This window comes from Sparus aurata, chromosome 6 (genome assembly GCF_900880675.1).
Source record: "Sparus aurata chromosome 6, fSpaAur1.1, whole genome shotgun sequence".
Classification (NCBI taxonomy): Eukaryota; Metazoa; Chordata; class Actinopteri; order Spariformes; family Sparidae; genus Sparus; species Sparus aurata.
In genome coordinates this window covers 33,993,884-34,010,366 of record NC_044192.1, presented here as the reverse complement: position 1 = coordinate 34,010,366, position 16,483 = coordinate 33,993,884, and the positions used below count along the sequence as shown (strand labels likewise).

The following is a 16,483-nucleotide window of genomic DNA, read 5'->3' as shown; positions in this document are numbered from 1 at the left end:
CATCAGTAGGAACAAATGGGCTTTGAGAATGGAATATGTGATAATTAACAAAAACACAGAAAAATTACAGCCGTTTGCTTTAAGCATATAAAATCACAACAGTCTACATTTTTATAGCCTTGTTTTATTTTATGGAGGTTTTGCAAAGTAGGTTCAGTTGTGTATGATCACAGAATAAAACATATGATCTCTGGGCCAAACTTATGCAACATATGGTTACTGTTGTCATTCCTGAACAGCGTATTTGCTCATTCTGAAACATTTGAGCTAAACAGTTTGAACTAATCAGATGTATTAACTAAGAATAAAGATGACAGTGTTACCTTTTTTTTTTTATATATACAACTATTATTTATTTTTTATTTTAAATAGTAAAAGTTAAAAAGGCAACAAAATGTTAGAACAGTAAACACATAACAGAGAAGTAATACAACACAGTAATAGAATGATAAACATGTCAAATTATCCATTTAAAAGTTTGCAGACATTTTGGTGACGTCACGTTGCAGGTCCACGACGTGCAGTTCAATTCTCCTGTGCAGCTCGTCAATTGAAGTTGACAAGTTGTCGTACAGAGCCTGGACACAGGGAGGTGGAGCATGTTAGTCTCGTACAGTGAGGTCAGACATGTAATAGGTGAAGGCCCCCTGTCCTGCACCTACCTGAGCTCTCTCAGTCTCTTTGCTGCACACATCTCTCAGACTCTGGATCTTGGCCTTCAGCTGCTGCGTCTCACTGGAGATCTCTTGGATTTTCTCGGCCATTTCCTCACGCTTCTGATGGATCTGGTTACACTGCCTGGGGAACAGTTCAAATACTTTTAGTTTGCAGAACGGATTGTGAAATTATTCCTGTGAATCAGATTTTTAACTACTCTGTGTAAATCCCATGATATTGTAGAAATGAGCAGTAGTGAATCATGTTGTGTGTATTAAGTACCCCAACACTTCTTGAACATGCTGCTCCTTCATTTCTCTCTTCTTCTGCCTGCGGATGTTCTGTTTCGACTCTTTGTCCAGCTTCATGGCCAGAGCTCGCTTCAACTGGCCTTCCTCAATGCACAGGTTCTTGAGCTCCTTTTGCTTCTTCTCATACTGAGCCATTAGCTCCTGGTGCTACTCACAGACACACAGACACACATACAGAACAATGATATAGTAATGCACAATTGCACACTAACAAGTGGTAAAGAGAGGATTCTAGTGTTTTTACACCACATAATTATCAGAATGTACTGCTGGGGGATTGTTCATTCTGGAGCCTGGTCCAACGTACACTTGTAAAGAACGCACAGTAGATCATGGCAGTCTGAAGTTCCAATGATTTCTACAGCTCTACAGGGGCAGCTGTGGCTCAGGGGTAGAGCCAGCATCTTGTTATGGGAAGGTCGCTAGTTGGATTCCCCTGGTCTGCATGTCGAAGTGTCTCTGGGCAAGATACTGAATCCCAAATTGCTCCTGATGTGCTGGTCGGCTCCTTGCATGGCAGCCACCTCCATCAGTGTGTGAAAGTGTGTGTTAATTACTGGAAGTGGCTTTGGACAAAAGCATCTGATAAATGTAAATGTAATTTTTTCTGTGATGGAATGAGTGGAACACATACTACTGTCAGTAGTAGTCTTCTGAAAATGTGCTCAAACCTGTTGGGTTACATGTACATACAGTATTCTAATATCTGGTGAAATTTCTCTTGTCCATTTTCAACTCAGTTAGGTGCTTTCAATAACCACCCACAAGCTTCTGGTAGAGATCTGGCTGAATCTTTAACCACTCCCCATTGCAGACCTCCTTTTGCCTGGGGATCATCATTGGAGCTCAAGACTGCAGCAATATACATGTTCTTTACAAGTGTATGTAAACTTACAGTGCTTACTGTAGGGACGGTCTGTTCTTACCTCCTCCTGTCGCTGCTTGGTGTTGTTCATGCTGCTCTCCAGGTCCTGCAGCAGGTTGGACATCTGCTGGATCTCAGCCTCAGTATGAGTCATATTCTGCACCATGTTCTGCAGCTCCACCACACGCTCATCCGTATCTTCCTGAAATCAGAGCCATCAAAAGCTTTAAGCTAAATGAAAAGAACCAATTGCATATATCCGTCTTCAAACAGCAGCTTTGGGAGATCACTCTGCTTTTCTACTCACGATGGAGGTCTTTATATTCTTGACATTCTCCCTCATCTTCTCCATCTGACTCTTGAGCTCCTCTGGAGACTCCACAATCTGAGACTTGAGTTTGCTGATGTCTTCCTTCAGGTTGCTGACATCCACCTTCAGCTGGGTCTGAAACACACATCCAAACAGCATAAAGATCTTTTCAGCAAAAGGCCTCCGGTCTAAGTGTTTGTCATGTGGATTGATCTTTCTGTGGGCGTTTGGGTCAGTACACCTAAGTACCACACAACATGGGGCATAGACATGATAATATTTCCACCAGTCACATACCAGTTTCTGATTCTTCTCTGCATTGTTGGTTTTCAGTTCTGCTATGATGTCATTTTTCGCATTCTGAAAAAGGAGATACTTTTAATTCACTTGACAGCACACATAACATCAAGTTTTAGTGCTCCGGCTGCTTCATCAGCACCTACCACTTCCTGGCATTCATGCATGGTGTTGGTCTGCAGCTCAGCGAGAGCGGCTGCCAACTCGTCAGCTTCAGCCTGCTGCTCTGGTGGGATGGTCCTGAACACCAACAGCAAACATCAAACTATTCTTGTTTTTAAGTTACAGTGGGGGACACACAACTCCAGTGCCTCCAGTGATGCCACTCATTTTGCATTTAGATAATGTAGGCATTATGCATTCAACAATGAGACTCATCGTTCAGTGTATAAAATGTCAAAAAAATAGTAAAAGATTTAAATTTGCTTGTTTGGTCCAACTAACAGCGGAAAATAGCTGAAATATTATGTTTAAAATTAACTCAAATAGCCAGAAAGCAGCTGAACATGACATTAAAGAAGCTTGAAAAATGAATACTTACGTCAAAATCTCAATCTTCTTTTCTGCTTCTAAAATGCCTTTTTTGTAAGCCTGCAGTCTGTCCATATCTGACCTCTGACAAGAGAGAGTGAATAGAAAACCTTATTGAGAAAGAAGTTGGCCAATACTGTCTGTCTTTGTTTTTCTTTTAAGATTTAAGATAAACTTCCAGCAGCAGTGTTCCACTGGACACTGAGTCACTGATAGACACAAATAGATTATATAGGGATTATGTCATTTTTAGAAGACACATCCATTTTCCACACCACACTTGACTGGACCAACATAACATACAAATTTGGCCTGTTTCTCCAGGGCTATCTCCATCCTCTGCTTCCTGAAGTGAAGAAAGTTCATGATGGCACTGAGGATAGTCAGAGTCCGCTGTTTTTCTGGAGAGGAAGAACAAGAAAAGTATCCAGGGTCATCTGACATCTAGGTCATCAGATGTGCAAATAAGTGATATAGTTTGATGAAAAAAAATAACAAAAAAAAAAGCCAGATAAAAAAAAAATTACTTGGCGATAGAAGGTCATTCAGTGAAAAATCATACACCAAGCACATCGGCAGAAACTGTTGCCTGAAAGAGATCAAAAACACTACTGATAAAAACAGATGCACTGTAGATACACATCTTACAATTCATTTTTTAAAAATAATTTTAACTTTCATTGTTTTGTGATTGGTATGTCTATACATCTAGGAGAACTCACATGCGGATGTAGACGCTCATAATTGCGGTGGCCCCCTCATGATATTCTGGATACTGAATGTTCTCCATAAGAGGAACCTGTGGGAAAACAAATGATTTTTAAGTAAAGGAAGTATTCAAACAAATACAGGCTATGGACACTACAGTACGGGTTACATAAAGAACCACATCTTTACCTACATAAACATTAGGTGTTGACAGTGACAATTATACAAAAAGGAACACAAGAGACCGCTCACTGTAAACTAAGTCTATAATGAAATCAATATTGACCTCATGAACTGGTACACTGGTTTGGATGCAAACAGCTTCATGTTTCCTGTCAAACACAGTACTTACCATGGAGTGACACTCGGGTCTGAAACGATACAGGAGATGCAACACTCTCATGTACAATGTTTGAACCGCCTCCGGCTGAAAGAGAGAATGAAAGAGCACTTTGTTACTGATTATTATTATTACTGACTATTGAGGACTGATGGTTGAAACTCACACAGTATAACTGACTTTTAATCTAGTCTGTTTGAGTTCTCTTCCTCATCCAAGTCTGGCTGGCAAGTCTCCTATACAACTGTATACAAATCCCAAAAGATATAAACTGAAACATTGTCATCATAAGCAAGGACATTTGTGTTTGGTAGATTAATACTTTGCTGTAACAATGCTTCTTGGCAATAAATCTTATACCTTTGGAAAGCCTGTTTATTTCCCTTTTAAATGGTGCCACATTTGTGAGGAACATGTATTTGTGGGATGAGCAGCAGAGCTGAGTATGTGGGTTGGGCCCGTGAAAAATGTGCCAGATCAAGACAAAAAACACCCTGTTAAACTACACTGTAACTACAATGGATATATGTTACTTGTGTTTTTGGGACTGATTTTGCTTGTTTCTGTTTAATTCAGTTGAAGTGAACACTGTTGTAGGTTAGTCAGCAGACAGTCAGAGCTTTCTCTCTTGGGCTGGAAGGGTACTTAAGTCTGTGGGAGACTACAAAGGAACTGGAGTTCAGTAAGGCTTGAAGATGAGACACACAACACTTCTCGTTCTTAAAGTGATTGTTTGTCTTCTATTTTGGCTCCTTTGTTGCACAGTTCTTAACAAATGTAATATTAAAGATTAATTTGTACTACAAAAGCACTGAACTGTCAACATTAATGCTGAGTTAACTTTTTGGTTGTTACTATGTTTTAAAGAACTGTGTGTCTTTATAATATAATAATATAATAATAATAATAACTAGAAACATTTGCATTTCCTACGAAAATACAGTGTGAATGCTGAAGACTGAAGCGAAATCTGCTGAACGTACTGCCGGAAATGCATAAAACTATAGGCTGAATGGTCGGGATTTTGCAGAAAAAGCAGAATTTTCCAATAGCTGGTGAGGCAGAAAGGCTTGAAAGCAATAGGTTTAATGGGCTAACAAAGTTGAACATTTTGATAGCTGAACAGTTTCTCTAGCTGAACATGAAGTTGTATTCTTGAAGGAGTTGAAAAGGCAGAAACATGAATATATTAATTAAATATTATTTATTATTATTATTATACATTTATTATTATTTTTTATTTATTTTGTTATTTATTTTATTTATTTATTTATTTAAAAAAAAAAAAAAATTTATTATTATAAATTTATATTATTAGATATTAATTAAAAACATGGTTTACAAAGTGCTCTGACAGACAAAGCAAGAATACAACTGCGAGGTAAAGATACAAAATTGGTAAAGTAGGTGAGATAAAAGAGATGAAATAGATAAAGTAGGTGAAATAAAAGAAATGTAATAAATGAAATAACTATAAAAATAGTAGAACAGAAAGACAGTTCTGTATCTTTAAAATGTGGAATATCTGTAACAGTCGAGCTGGTGTGATATGAAATGTAAGGTATGACTCGTGTGCAGAGAAAAGACAAGCGACCCATTACATAAAGTTCAGTTGTTTGATGAACCAAATGTTTGTGTTATTATTTGGCTACATGTTATGGGTCCTGCATATTGACATACTGTAAACATCTGTAACAGTGTTAAGCTATATGGTTAGCTGGTCCTATTCAGTCGTTTTAGGTGTCAAATCCTACAGCTTTACATGATATTTGCTCTTCTGATACGGATAAACAATGCGACTTCATCCTCATCGCATATGTCGTTGGACTGACGTCTCCCCTTTGTTAAAAAATAGAAATTAACGCCATAGTCTGGCACCATTTCTTATAAATTCATTATCAAAGTCCATCGTGTTCTTTTGCAACTTTTTTCGCAAACCATTTACACCTCCTCATTATGTCGTCAAGTTGAAATATTCGGTTTCTGTCCGCATACGTTAGTAACCCTGAACGGACGTTACCTTTGGAGCAGGAGTCAGATCGCTCTTGGTGAAGTGTTTTGCCTCTTGGCCAGTGAGAACTTCTGTCCGGTAAAAGTTCACTATCGCATCCGCACTATGAAGAGGGAACGTGTTTTCAGACATTGTTGTAATGTTGAAGGCGATTAAAAACAGACAAAACACAGAGGAAAATGGTTCTGCTTCCACGGCGATACAAAATTGGCGCCTTAAAAAGACTTCCTTGTTGATTTCTCGACGGAGCGTTTGATTGGTCAGTTCATCTTTGTTCTTCTTCTGGTTGGATGGTGGTTTGCAACTATGACCTTTACGGTGCATACCGCCACCTACTGTACCGGAGTACTTAGCATGGCGATATATGGCAGTGCTTGACATCAGATTAAATAGAAAGTTAAATAAAAAAAAAATCCCTCAATTATGTTAAATATCCCATAAATATACACTACCTGTACGTTTTATGTATGCTGTAATGTTACCTTCTGCTATCCCTGTCCCATCTAATTTCCATTTCTTCTTAATTTGTTTTTTTCAGTATTGCCTTAGGTTCTCCTTTGCCAAAAGTTTCATCCATTATATCCCTCACCCTACTAAACACAACTAGTATCTGTCTGGTGTTACTTCCTCCACCCACTGTAGGGCTATGGTGTACGCCCCCATTCCTACTGTGTGCACTGTTATTAAATACGGTCTATCCATTCCTTCCTCCTTCTTCTGTTAAAATGTGTACAGTTTTTTAACCTCGTGCTGCCTGTTTGTTTGGATTCAGTTTATATGTTTCTGTGTGGCCTTGCTTAACGATATTTATGTACGAATACATAACAAGAGTACAAGTATATCAAATTGTACATACACCAACATACAGTAGGACCTGGGCCGGACCCCGCAGCAGCAGGGGGCGCTGACGTAACACTGCGCGTGGTAAATGTGCACGTGACATAACGCGGAACTCGTGCCCTGCCCCTGGTGGATCCTACAGGTCCATGGGTGGGTCCTGGGTGTCTTTTAGGAGAACTTGTGTCGATGACAGTAGAACAAAATGACTGTGGACGGAGTTACTGAGCTTGACGGTTAGCTGTGAGATTTAAGGGGATAATAATGGCGGTGAACTGGGCCGAGAGGATCTCTGCCTTCTCCCGCAGTCCGTCCCGCTTCCTCTCCGGGACGACAGCTGAGGCTTTCCTGGCTGAGCTGCTGCGAGAGCTCCGAGATGACAGAGCCAGCTACAGTGTGAAGGTAAGCATGTATGGTGAAATGTACAATAAATGAATCCCCGGTCCCTTTAAATGCGTTCAAATGCCTGCTCCACTGCTAATTCACCCGGTACGAAATACTGTTCCTGGTCTTCCGTTTAGTGAAACGCTGACTCTTCCTAACTACTGTGACTTAGTTTTTCCTAAATGTCAACTTGGACTTTGGGAAATTGAGAGGGACTGTTATCTAAAATAATTGAAGTCATTCATTGACAGAAAGCACACATCGTTCAACAAAGAGGCTGTTTTTATTACTGTTTCTTTCTCCAAGTGTGTAATGATTTGTAATAAGTAGCCTACGTGATATATTATCTTTGGCATTTTTCATTTACCAGTTGTGTGTTTAATGTAATCCTAACTAGTGTGTGAGGTCTGTGTGCTGTGAAAACAGATGGTTCATGTTCCTCACCTTTCCTCCACCTCAGGTCCTCCTGCTGTCCCCACTATGTGAGCATCCGACTGTGCTGTGTCCCTCAGATTCAGTGGGCGAGGAGACAGCCCTGGAGCTCATGTCAGTGTTCGCCCAGTGTCCTCCAAAGACTGTCCAGTTTTGTTGTCACCTCCTCTTGGCCCTCACCTCCGTGCTGGTCTGCACTTCCTGCGTGAGCAGTCGATCCCGAGCATCTCAAGACTTCTTGGACCTGCTCCTTCAGATCGCCCAGGACACCAGTGACCTCCACGGTGATGCTGCCCATCGCTCTTTGCGGGCCACAGCTTGTGACTGCCTGCAGGAGCTGGAGGCCTGTTCTCCAGGCCTTCTCTCCCAGCGCCTGGAGCTCTTAGGTGGACTCCGGCAGCGAGAATCCTCCCGGCTCCACCAGTCCTATGCAGGACTTCAGACTCTGGTGTTAAGAAATGCTGTGTATCAGCTCACACAGGAAACTGGAGCTGGTCCTGAGCATCTTAAGGCTATTCTAGGAGGGAATACTTCTGTTGCATGGGAAGCAGAGCAGGACTCAGGACTGATGAATAACAAAGACTCAGCCATTCTGTCCTCTGTCATCCTGGGACCCATGGGGACGGTGCCTACCCTCCAGACTGGGCCTGACTGCAAGGAGCTGCGTTCAGTCCTGTCCTCCCTGCTGGAGGAGTCCTACCTCCTCACTCCTCTGTGTCAGGCTGCACTGCTGAACAGACTGACAGAGTTGGTTGCGATGGTGCCTGGTGTTCCTCCTGCTATATTCAGAGCTCAGCTGCTGCGTCTGCTGGGGACGAGCGAGGTAAAACATGCTGCAAAACGCTCATGAGAATTTCCCAGGGCCCAAGGTGACATCAACAAATTAAGTCTGAAAACTCATGCAATATGTGATAAGTGATATCCTGACGCAGAGTGCAGAAAATCACTCTTGTCTTTGTTTTTGTACACATATTAAATGATAAACAGCAGGTGGCAGTAACCTTGGCAAGCTGCTTTACAATTAAAGCCAACATGTGGTTCACCAGATGGATGCTTGTGATGTGAAGCAGAGCCTGTGGGAATTATTGTGTTTTGCATTAGCAGTACAACTTTTTTGACACAGCTAAAGCCTGTAGCAGGGAGGACTGTTCTATCAGTAAGATGAAATCATGAGCAGTAACGTAACACTGATCAGCCAGAACATCAAAACCACTGACGGGTGACCTGAATATCACTGACCATTCACTCATCATTCCATCTTTGATTACGTATGTTATGTAATGTAAAGACATTTCAAAGGATTATAAATTCTGTATTTATAGATATACAGTTTTGGGAAGGTACTTTGAAAGTAAAGCTTTGCAAGCTACTAATCACTACTGGCTACAGTAAAACTCCTTCTTAAGAATGAAATCAGTTTGCCAATGTACATGTGGGGAGATGATGACTGAATTGCAATGTTTATGTGAGCCTTTCCTTCAACCTGTACAGTTCTGAGGTGAGTAGACTTGATGACTCAGTAAGTCTTTGTTGACCTCTTCCAGGTCGGCCTCCTCCACACCACCCTGCTGATGAAGTGTGCGTTCACAGATAGCCTGTTCAGCGCCGAAGACGAAGCTTTCATCCTTAAGCGGCTGGTGGTGCTCTCCCAGCACCCCCTGCTGAGTACACCAGAGAAGCTTTTCTACATGGACTGTATCCTACACTTTCCTGAGAACCGGCCAATCGGCTGCAGCGATGGTGACGAGACCCTCCCCGTGCTGCTGACTCCACAGCTAGCCTTGGCCCTAGTGCCCACTGTGTTCAACGACAGCGCCACCATGCTGGCCCGTCTCAACCTGCTGTCTCTGGTCTACCTGGAGGAGGGGGAGGACGGGGAGGAGGGCAGGGGCCTGGCCTACCTCTACGAACACCTCACCTCGCTGCTGCATATTGTGGAAAACGGAGGCAGCAGGGAAATTGTCGTTACATTCTTTAGAGCTGTCCTCCTCTTTCTTTCCTACTTCTGTCACGTGGAGCGCTACTCCAACAGCCTGACAGAGAAGCTGTGTCAGCTGTACCTCCACCACACCTACCTGGCTCCACACCTCATCAATCTGGCCGACCAGACCCAGGACAAACTCACCGAGTCCAGCTGGGCTGTGGGGCTCCTGAAGGCCCTCCAGGGAGTCATCACCGAGGCCCCGCTCGCCCAGCTCACCTTACAAGACCTCAGCAGGCACCTCAAGATGCTGGCTCGAGTGGCGGAGGAAGGAGAAATCCCCCAGCACACTACCCTCAGCTTCCTGTCCAGCGTCATCACTCCGTCCTCCTCATCGCTGTGCGTGAGTGGCGACTGGCGTCTCGGGAACAGCCTGCTGGGGGTTTGCCGCCGCCTCCTCGTCCACCCCAGCCTGGACTCGCTGCTCATTCCTCTGGCTGACATCCTGCAGCACCTCACTTGCCGCTACGGAGACACGGACATCATGGACCATGCCCGCCTCTACTATTCTCTCCTGACCACGCTGTCCCGGGAGAAGCTGGCCAGCATGTTGGCGCAGGATTTGACTGAGGGAGGGCGGCAGGTCAAGAGGCGAACACTGTCTTCCATCATGGCTGAGGGTGAGGGGCTCACAAGCGCGCTAACAATTCACCAGACAGAGAAAGCAATATTCAGGCTGATGAAGGCCCAGTCTGAACCACGAGAAAGAACACAAAGTGATAGAGAAAGTGACCTTAACCAGAATGAGACGGAGAACAGCCCAGGAGAGGCGAACGTAGCACTGGAAGCCTACAGAACTCAGTTCCACGACCCTCGCTTCGCCTCCGAAATCACATTAAACCACCAACTGACTCACGTTGAGGCTGTGGACTCCCGCTTTGATCAGCTTTTCAGCATCTGCCTCCACTTCAGCCTCACAGACGACCACTATGACGACCTGAGCGACATCAGCGTCCCGTGTCTGTTCAGAGACAGGCCATGTCCCAAGGTGAAGCTGACGCTGAAGCCCAGGAGGCCCCACCCCACCACACTCCACGCCAGCGCCATCTTCACCACCCATGATGGGCTCTCCTGGCACACCGTCCTGCCGGACATACACATTGCTTTCCAGCAGGTCTTCATGCCTCCGCCTACTCCGCCTACATGGGGACGGGGTGGCAGACTGAGCTTGTTTGAGGGTTTATGGGATGAGATGAGCTCTGACAGCAGAGAGAAGGACTTGACAGACTGTGCCACCAGCCTGTTCTGCTGCCAGCTGAAGGAGGCAGCTCTGATAACCTTGGTGGAGAAACACTTCCTCCCCTACCTTGTATCAGACCTGTCTGAAGACGACGACGAGTTCAAAGTGCTCGTCTTCCTCCCACCACAGTCTCACATGCTGCTGAAGATCAGGTCAGAGGAAGACGCCGTGCACTTTAACATCGCCACAGATAACTGGCAGCTTCTGCCTCACATTAATTCTTATCTACTGACAATCACATCCTGCCAGGACGCCGCTCTCGGCCATCTGTGACGCCTTTTACTGCCTCGTTTTTAATTCAAATGAAAAAGCTGATTTTTTAAAACGAGATCCTCTGAATTTTTGAAGTTGTACTTGAAATTAAATTGCTTAAGATGGTTGATTTAAAATAAACTTATTGCATTTTAATTGTTTTGACCTAATATTGCACAAATGCATGAAATTACATATTTTGTCATTTATTCACCATATACATCTGTTCACATCTTGTTGGTTACAGTCTATAAATGAACGACAAAATACATACATTTCTTTGAGTTGCTCATGATGTCACTGATATCATTGATCAGTTGTATTTCCCTGCTGTATACAAATAAGACATTATAATACCAGAGTGAGACCCCATGTACATTAACAGAACCCTGTCAGTAGCGCAGTGGATCACTGCATTTATTTTGGATCAATGTTTTTGACTTTGTTTTTTGATCATAGACACAATTCACACCCTGCTGTGGTTTCATGCTATTCTGAAGTTGTTAGTGGGTCACAACCAACAAAGGCAGTGAAGTGACAAAAACAACTGCCAGCAGCAAACATGGATATTAACAATGAGCAATTAAAATAAATAAATAAAGGTTTTGCACCATGGATTTAAGTGGGACTTACTGATTATAAACAACATGTTTTTTTTGTTTACAGAACTCCACAGGGCACCTTTTGAATTTCATTCTTGTGATGAATGTTGGCAAGACAACCGACTAATCATCATTTTCTAATTTTATTCAGAAGAAATTCCCTGCGCAGGCTAACCAGATAAACCACATTCTATATTTTACTAGTTTAGCGAAGAGTGTTAAGGTTGAGTGTGTACATCCAATATCAGAACAATGTGTATACAAACTAAAAGTTGTCGTAACGCATTACGAGTATTCACTCAGTAAAAGTCACCAAGACACTGTGTGATGGCTGTTTGGATATCAGCAATACCGATCCATGTATGGATTTGTCGGTTCAAATAGATGTTCATTAAGACTATAGCCAGCATCCTTTAAAAAAATTCCAGTCCTTTATTCAGTCCAGTTCAGCAGTCCTCTAATCAGAGAGGCCCCTGAAGTTGGGTCCTGCGTATGGAGGTATGGCAGTCTTCTGGCTCAGTAGTTTATCCATGATGGCGATCTCCGAGTCCCTCTTCTCCACGTCGTCGATGGGGGTCCAGGACATGTCGTGTTGAAGTTTGAATGCACCGACGAAAGAGTGAGGGCAACTTGAACCCCATTCCTTCAAAGGAGAAGACAAAGAAAGTCGAAAAATCGTTTCAATATAAGTTTACCAACACACAGCTCCCTGCCTAAAACATTTTGGAGCTTTTGTTCAAAGGCTGAAATGTGTCAGACTTTTTACAGCAAGTAGTTTAAAAAGTGTTAAATTTGTCTATTTGTCAGTATTAAGGATATTAATGATCAATGATCAATGATCATGATCAATTATCAGTAAGGTAAATGGGAATTAAAAATTATCAACTAACAAAGATGGACACAAAGTATGTTCTTACAACTGATCAAATCAGAGATTAAAACTGTTTATTTTATTTTGAAAAATGTCCAACATATCTCAAATATTATTAATGACTAACTGGTAATCAGTTATAAAAAGGCAGCTGACTTTCAATTAAAGAATTGGTAAACGTGTGCAGCCTTAGTAAGAATACATTTATATGTGTGTAATGGAAGAGCCTGAATTCTGTGTGTAAAAACAAGTAAAAGTCATTTTATTGCACGAAATCTGTGAAACAATAAATTATTTTCCGGTACACCAGAATACAAGTGACAATCCTTCCATTCCCTGACAGTTTAATAGAAATCAAAGTCAAAATCCCCTCACATTACATAATTACACCACCACCACAGTCCCTGTCAGTACCTAGCGAGCTAACAGCAACCAGCTGAATCCAACCTGAACTGCCTTTGTTACGGCCATCGACTCACTATCGGCTCTCCTGCGTCAAATGAACTCTGACCACCAAACGCCCCCAACTGTCAACATAGTTGGAGCAAAATGCCTGCAGGTATCTAGTTAGGCATTCACATATTAACATCCTCACAGAACTCTCCCTGAGGGGATGTTAAGTAACAGTGCTTGTACTCACAGGCTTACGGAACATTAAAGGCAGCTCAGCAGTCTGACCAGTATGTATCGTGACATGCTCACCTGAGGAGAGATGATGGAGAAGTATTTCTGTCCAGATGGCCGCTCATAGAGGTAATACATGTTGCCGGGTTTTTTCACAATGTTGCAGGCAGCGTGGTGGAGGTCAGCATCTCTTTTAGCCTCTTCTAAAACCTAGAAAGAACAGCAGAACAATCTGTTCACTGGACTGGTAGACATGGCTGGTCATCCCGTTCGACATGTTGCATACGCACATAAATAACATGAGGTTTTCTTACCGTCCCATTTCCAGATAGGTTATTATTAAGTAATAGGTTGCAAAAAGAGTCTAATCAGAACATTACCCAGTGAGATTTTGATGCTTTGTCTTGTTCAATGGATCACATATATTGAACCAGGAATTATCATTTATAAAAAAAAAAAACAGCAGTCCAAAGAATAACTGCAGCATTTGTGTATCAGCAGCATATCCATGAGAACAGCCCGTTCTGTGTGTGTGCTGGTGTGTTTGCTGATATTCTTACCTTTCTGGCCTGCTCCTGCAGGTATCTGATCTGGTCAGCAATGACTGTCAGTTTGTTGCCAGCATTGGCTTTAATGAAATCATCCCCCTAAAGACAAAGTCCAGTTATTTACAGTGCTTTGTATATACTTTGACAGTCTGAACATAACATTTAAAAACATATCTCGGTCCACACCTTCTGGACTTGTGATGCCAGGGCCACCAGGTCCATGGGGTCTCCCACTCTGTGGGTCTGATAGGAACTGACCAGTTCCAGCCCGCTGGGGGCGCTGCTGCTCTCCACCAGGTTTACTGCACAAACAGGTAGAATTACATCACCATTACTTAATCTATGTGAGGCGAATGAAGAGAGCTGAATACTTAAATACCTCGACTACTGTATCAAATCCATTGCTGAAACTGTTGCAACTGATTTGACTACCACATGTCACACCAGTACTGTATGTATTACTTACTTAATAACACGATACTAATAGATTAATTTAAACCTTTAAACACTTTTCAATCTCGCCTCCTTGAGCTTCAGCAGAATACAACAAAAAACTATGAATTAAATCCTCATACAGTGCAGTAAGGCCCGTGCCCATGTGTGGAAGTGTAGTGGACTTGACAGCTGCTCGAACATTCAAGGCGCCACTTGCTAACACACCGGTGTATCGTGCGCCGGGCTACGTGTAGCTCTTTAAGACCACTATATCCAAATAAACATTGTCCGTGTGCTCTGTATGATAACTTCAACAGTTCGGCGAGTGCACATGACGGTTGAAAGCTTGGACATGAGCATTGAGTTTCTTCTACCTGTGGTGGTTTTGTCGGGCTGAGTGGGAAGGCTGACCGTCCTGACCGTCCTGTCCATGTTGTCTTTATTCTTTCTCCTATTACAACAAACTGCTTTTCTCGACTGTTGTCAAATACACTGTCTCTTTCCACCTGGTGCTTTTATAACCAGCTGATATCTGGGCAAAACTACTGGAGGCTTGTCGGGGTCCTAAATCCCCGCCCCATGTTCTCTTAGATGGCAGTCCTAATTTCAGCCTGTATAAATAACAAACATATTTTAAAATGCCTCGTTGGAGGTTATTGATTTGTCAGGATAAATTCGTGATGTGCTTCACATTGTAATTAATATCAACGTGTTGGTTGTGTATTTTATATTATGCTCATGTATAACTATATTTGTCTCCAGGCACTTCAAAATCAGCTCATCCTCGCCACAGAGCATTTAAACAAGAGGAGATGTGTCACTGTGGAGAAACCCAAACGTAGAAGTTCCCCCATGATCCATTGCGTGCGCTCTTACACAAGTTTTGTGATACACGTGTTGCAGAAGTTATTTTCATTAGATATGTTGTGTCTAAGATTACAGCAGTTAGGATGTTTAATATACTCCTGTGTCCTTTAAGTATCCTAAATATTTGTTCTTACCAAAATAGGCCTACTTCCATTTGGCACAGTCGTCTTTTGTCATCATAACAACATTTATAACAACTTATAAAAACAAAAACAACTTTTCTTGTTAGATAAACTAAATATCATAGAATTATGAAAATGGGATTTCATATTATGTTTTGAATGAGAAAAATGTCCAATCAATCTCAAGTCCTCACAACTATTGACTCACATGTGATCCAGTGGAGTAGAAGCAGTGCACTTGACTCAGAAAAGCAACCCTATTTTTTGACTTACAGACCAACAGGTTTAACTTGCTTGTGCTCCATACTGAAAACATTATCATGACAAGAGAAGTATATCATCATAATACGTTTCTTGTTACAGTCAATCAAGCCATGTCAGAATCAGAATCAGAATCAGAATAACAGGTTTATTACTAAGAAGGATTTTACACCAACGAGGAATTTGTCTTGATGAAGAAGGTGCATGCATTGAAGACAATAAACAAACAGTGACTATAATATATACAATATAAACAGACAAAGACATAGATGATTTTTTTTTTTATTGTCCAAATGTGGCATCTTCTACCCCAATAATTGATCTTTATTGATACGTTATATTATATTCCTGAGATAAAATATACCAGGATATCTATCATAGGTGCTCTTGCATATTTTTTGGTCCGTTTGTGCAGATTTCGTGCAGGAACAAGAAACTGAATTTGCCAAAATGATCAAGTTTTCAGAGTCATTTTTATTTTATTATGTCCGAATGTATCTTAAAGCCATGGAAGTGGACATAAGTGACTTGTGGCATACATGTTCTAACTAACCTTTCCAGGTGAAGTCTGCTGTGTTTTTGTTCTGCTCTTATTTTGCTTTTTATTTCACTGACACAATTTCTTGTGCGGACTTTAATTATCAGTTCAGTTGTTTTTTCTACTTGCATTGAAACTTAGAAATTGCTGACGAACTGTAAAAATGACTCGTGGCACATAACGTATTTTTATGTCCTCTGACAAAATAACTGCTCATCCACACCATTTTCCAACATATTGCAAAGACATGTTTGTTCTTCGTTAGTTGAACATTTTCAGGTTTATGAGTCACCTTGTTCTACTTATGCGCGTTGACATTTTCTGTCAGATATGACCAACTTGGAAAATATCGTAGATTATTGAAAATAACTCAGGACACTGTCTGGAGATTTGATCTGTAAATTTAGATTTTAAGATGGAAGATATCGTGCGTTTGTTGGTATTGTCCAATTGTGGCAC

General features: G+C 41.9%; 3 protein-coding genes across 3 annotated transcripts; 1 reads left to right on the top strand and 2 right to left on the bottom strand.

Annotated features, from left to right (window-relative positions):
- Nucleotides 1-104: 104 nt before the first annotated feature.
- On the bottom strand, nucleotides 105-6,274 carry nuf2 (UF2 component of NDC80 kinetochore complex). The gene is made up of 13 exons (XM_030421596.1): nucleotides 6,040-6,274; nucleotides 4,032-4,106; nucleotides 3,694-3,770; nucleotides 3,499-3,560; nucleotides 3,275-3,372; nucleotides 2,982-3,055; nucleotides 2,587-2,680; nucleotides 2,441-2,503; nucleotides 2,141-2,278; nucleotides 1,895-2,035; nucleotides 940-1,115; nucleotides 663-798; nucleotides 105-578 (listed from the first exon to the last, which is right to left on the bottom strand). The coding sequence occupies exons 1-13, from the start codon at nucleotides 6,160-6,162 to the stop codon at nucleotides 471-473; spliced, it is 1,365 nt and encodes a 454-aa protein (XP_030277456.1). The 5' UTR covers nucleotides 6,163-6,274; the 3' UTR covers nucleotides 105-470.
- A 676-nt stretch (nucleotides 6,275-6,950) lies between these two features.
- On the top strand, nucleotides 6,951-11,312 carry ap5b1 (adaptor related protein complex 5 subunit beta 1). The gene is made up of 3 exons (XM_030420942.1): nucleotides 6,951-7,269; nucleotides 7,712-8,506; nucleotides 9,228-11,312. Exons 1-3 carry the CDS (start codon nucleotides 7,132-7,134, stop codon nucleotides 11,175-11,177), a joined length of 2,883 nt encoding a protein of 960 aa, XP_030276802.1. The 5' UTR covers nucleotides 6,951-7,131; the 3' UTR covers nucleotides 11,178-11,312.
- Nucleotides 11,313-11,548: 236 nt separating this feature from the next.
- c6h1orf50 (chromosome 6 C1orf50 homolog) lies at nucleotides 11,549-14,817 on the bottom strand. The gene is made up of 5 exons (XM_030420945.1): nucleotides 14,611-14,817; nucleotides 13,988-14,103; nucleotides 13,814-13,900; nucleotides 13,332-13,463; nucleotides 11,549-12,401 (listed from the first exon to the last, which is right to left on the bottom strand). Exons 1-5 carry the CDS (start codon nucleotides 14,666-14,668, stop codon nucleotides 12,216-12,218), a joined length of 579 nt encoding a protein of 192 aa, XP_030276805.1. The 5' UTR covers nucleotides 14,669-14,817; the 3' UTR covers nucleotides 11,549-12,215.
- Between the last annotated feature and the right edge of the window lie 1,666 nt (nucleotides 14,818-16,483).

Coding starts and splice junctions, on each gene's coding strand:
- c6h1orf50 (XM_030420945.1), bottom strand. CDS start 14,668: ATGGACAGGACGGTCAGGACGGTCAGCCTTCCCACTCAGCCCGACAAA. Junction 13,901..13,987: donor TGGCATCACAAGTCCAGAAG/GTGTGGACCGAG, acceptor CTTTGTCTTTAG/GGGGATGATTTCATTAAAGC. Junction 12,402..13,331: donor TCTCCATCATCTCTCCTCAG/GTGAGCATGTCA, acceptor TCTCCTTTGAAG/GAATGGGGTTCAAGTTGCCC.
- nuf2 (XM_030421596.1), bottom strand. CDS start 6,162: ATGTCTGAAAACACGTTCCCTCTTCATAGTGCGGATGCGATAGTGAAC. Junction 3,561..3,693: donor ATGAGCGTCTACATCCGCAT/GTGAGTTCTCCT, acceptor GATCTCTTTCAG/GCAACAGTTTCTGCCGATGT. Junction 2,681..2,981: donor AAGAAGATTGAGATTTTGAC/GTAAGTATTCAT, acceptor GTTGGTGTTCAG/GACCATCCCACCAGAGCAGC.
- ap5b1 (XM_030420942.1), top strand. CDS start 7,132: ATGGCGGTGAACTGGGCCGAGAGGATCTCTGCCTTCTCCCGCAGTCCG. Junction 7,270..7,711: donor GAGCCAGCTACAGTGTGAAG/GTAAGCATGTAT, acceptor CCTCCACCTCAG/GTCCTCCTGCTGTCCCCACT. Junction 8,507..9,227: donor GTCTGCTGGGGACGAGCGAG/GTAAAACATGCT, acceptor GACCTCTTCCAG/GTCGGCCTCCTCCACACCAC.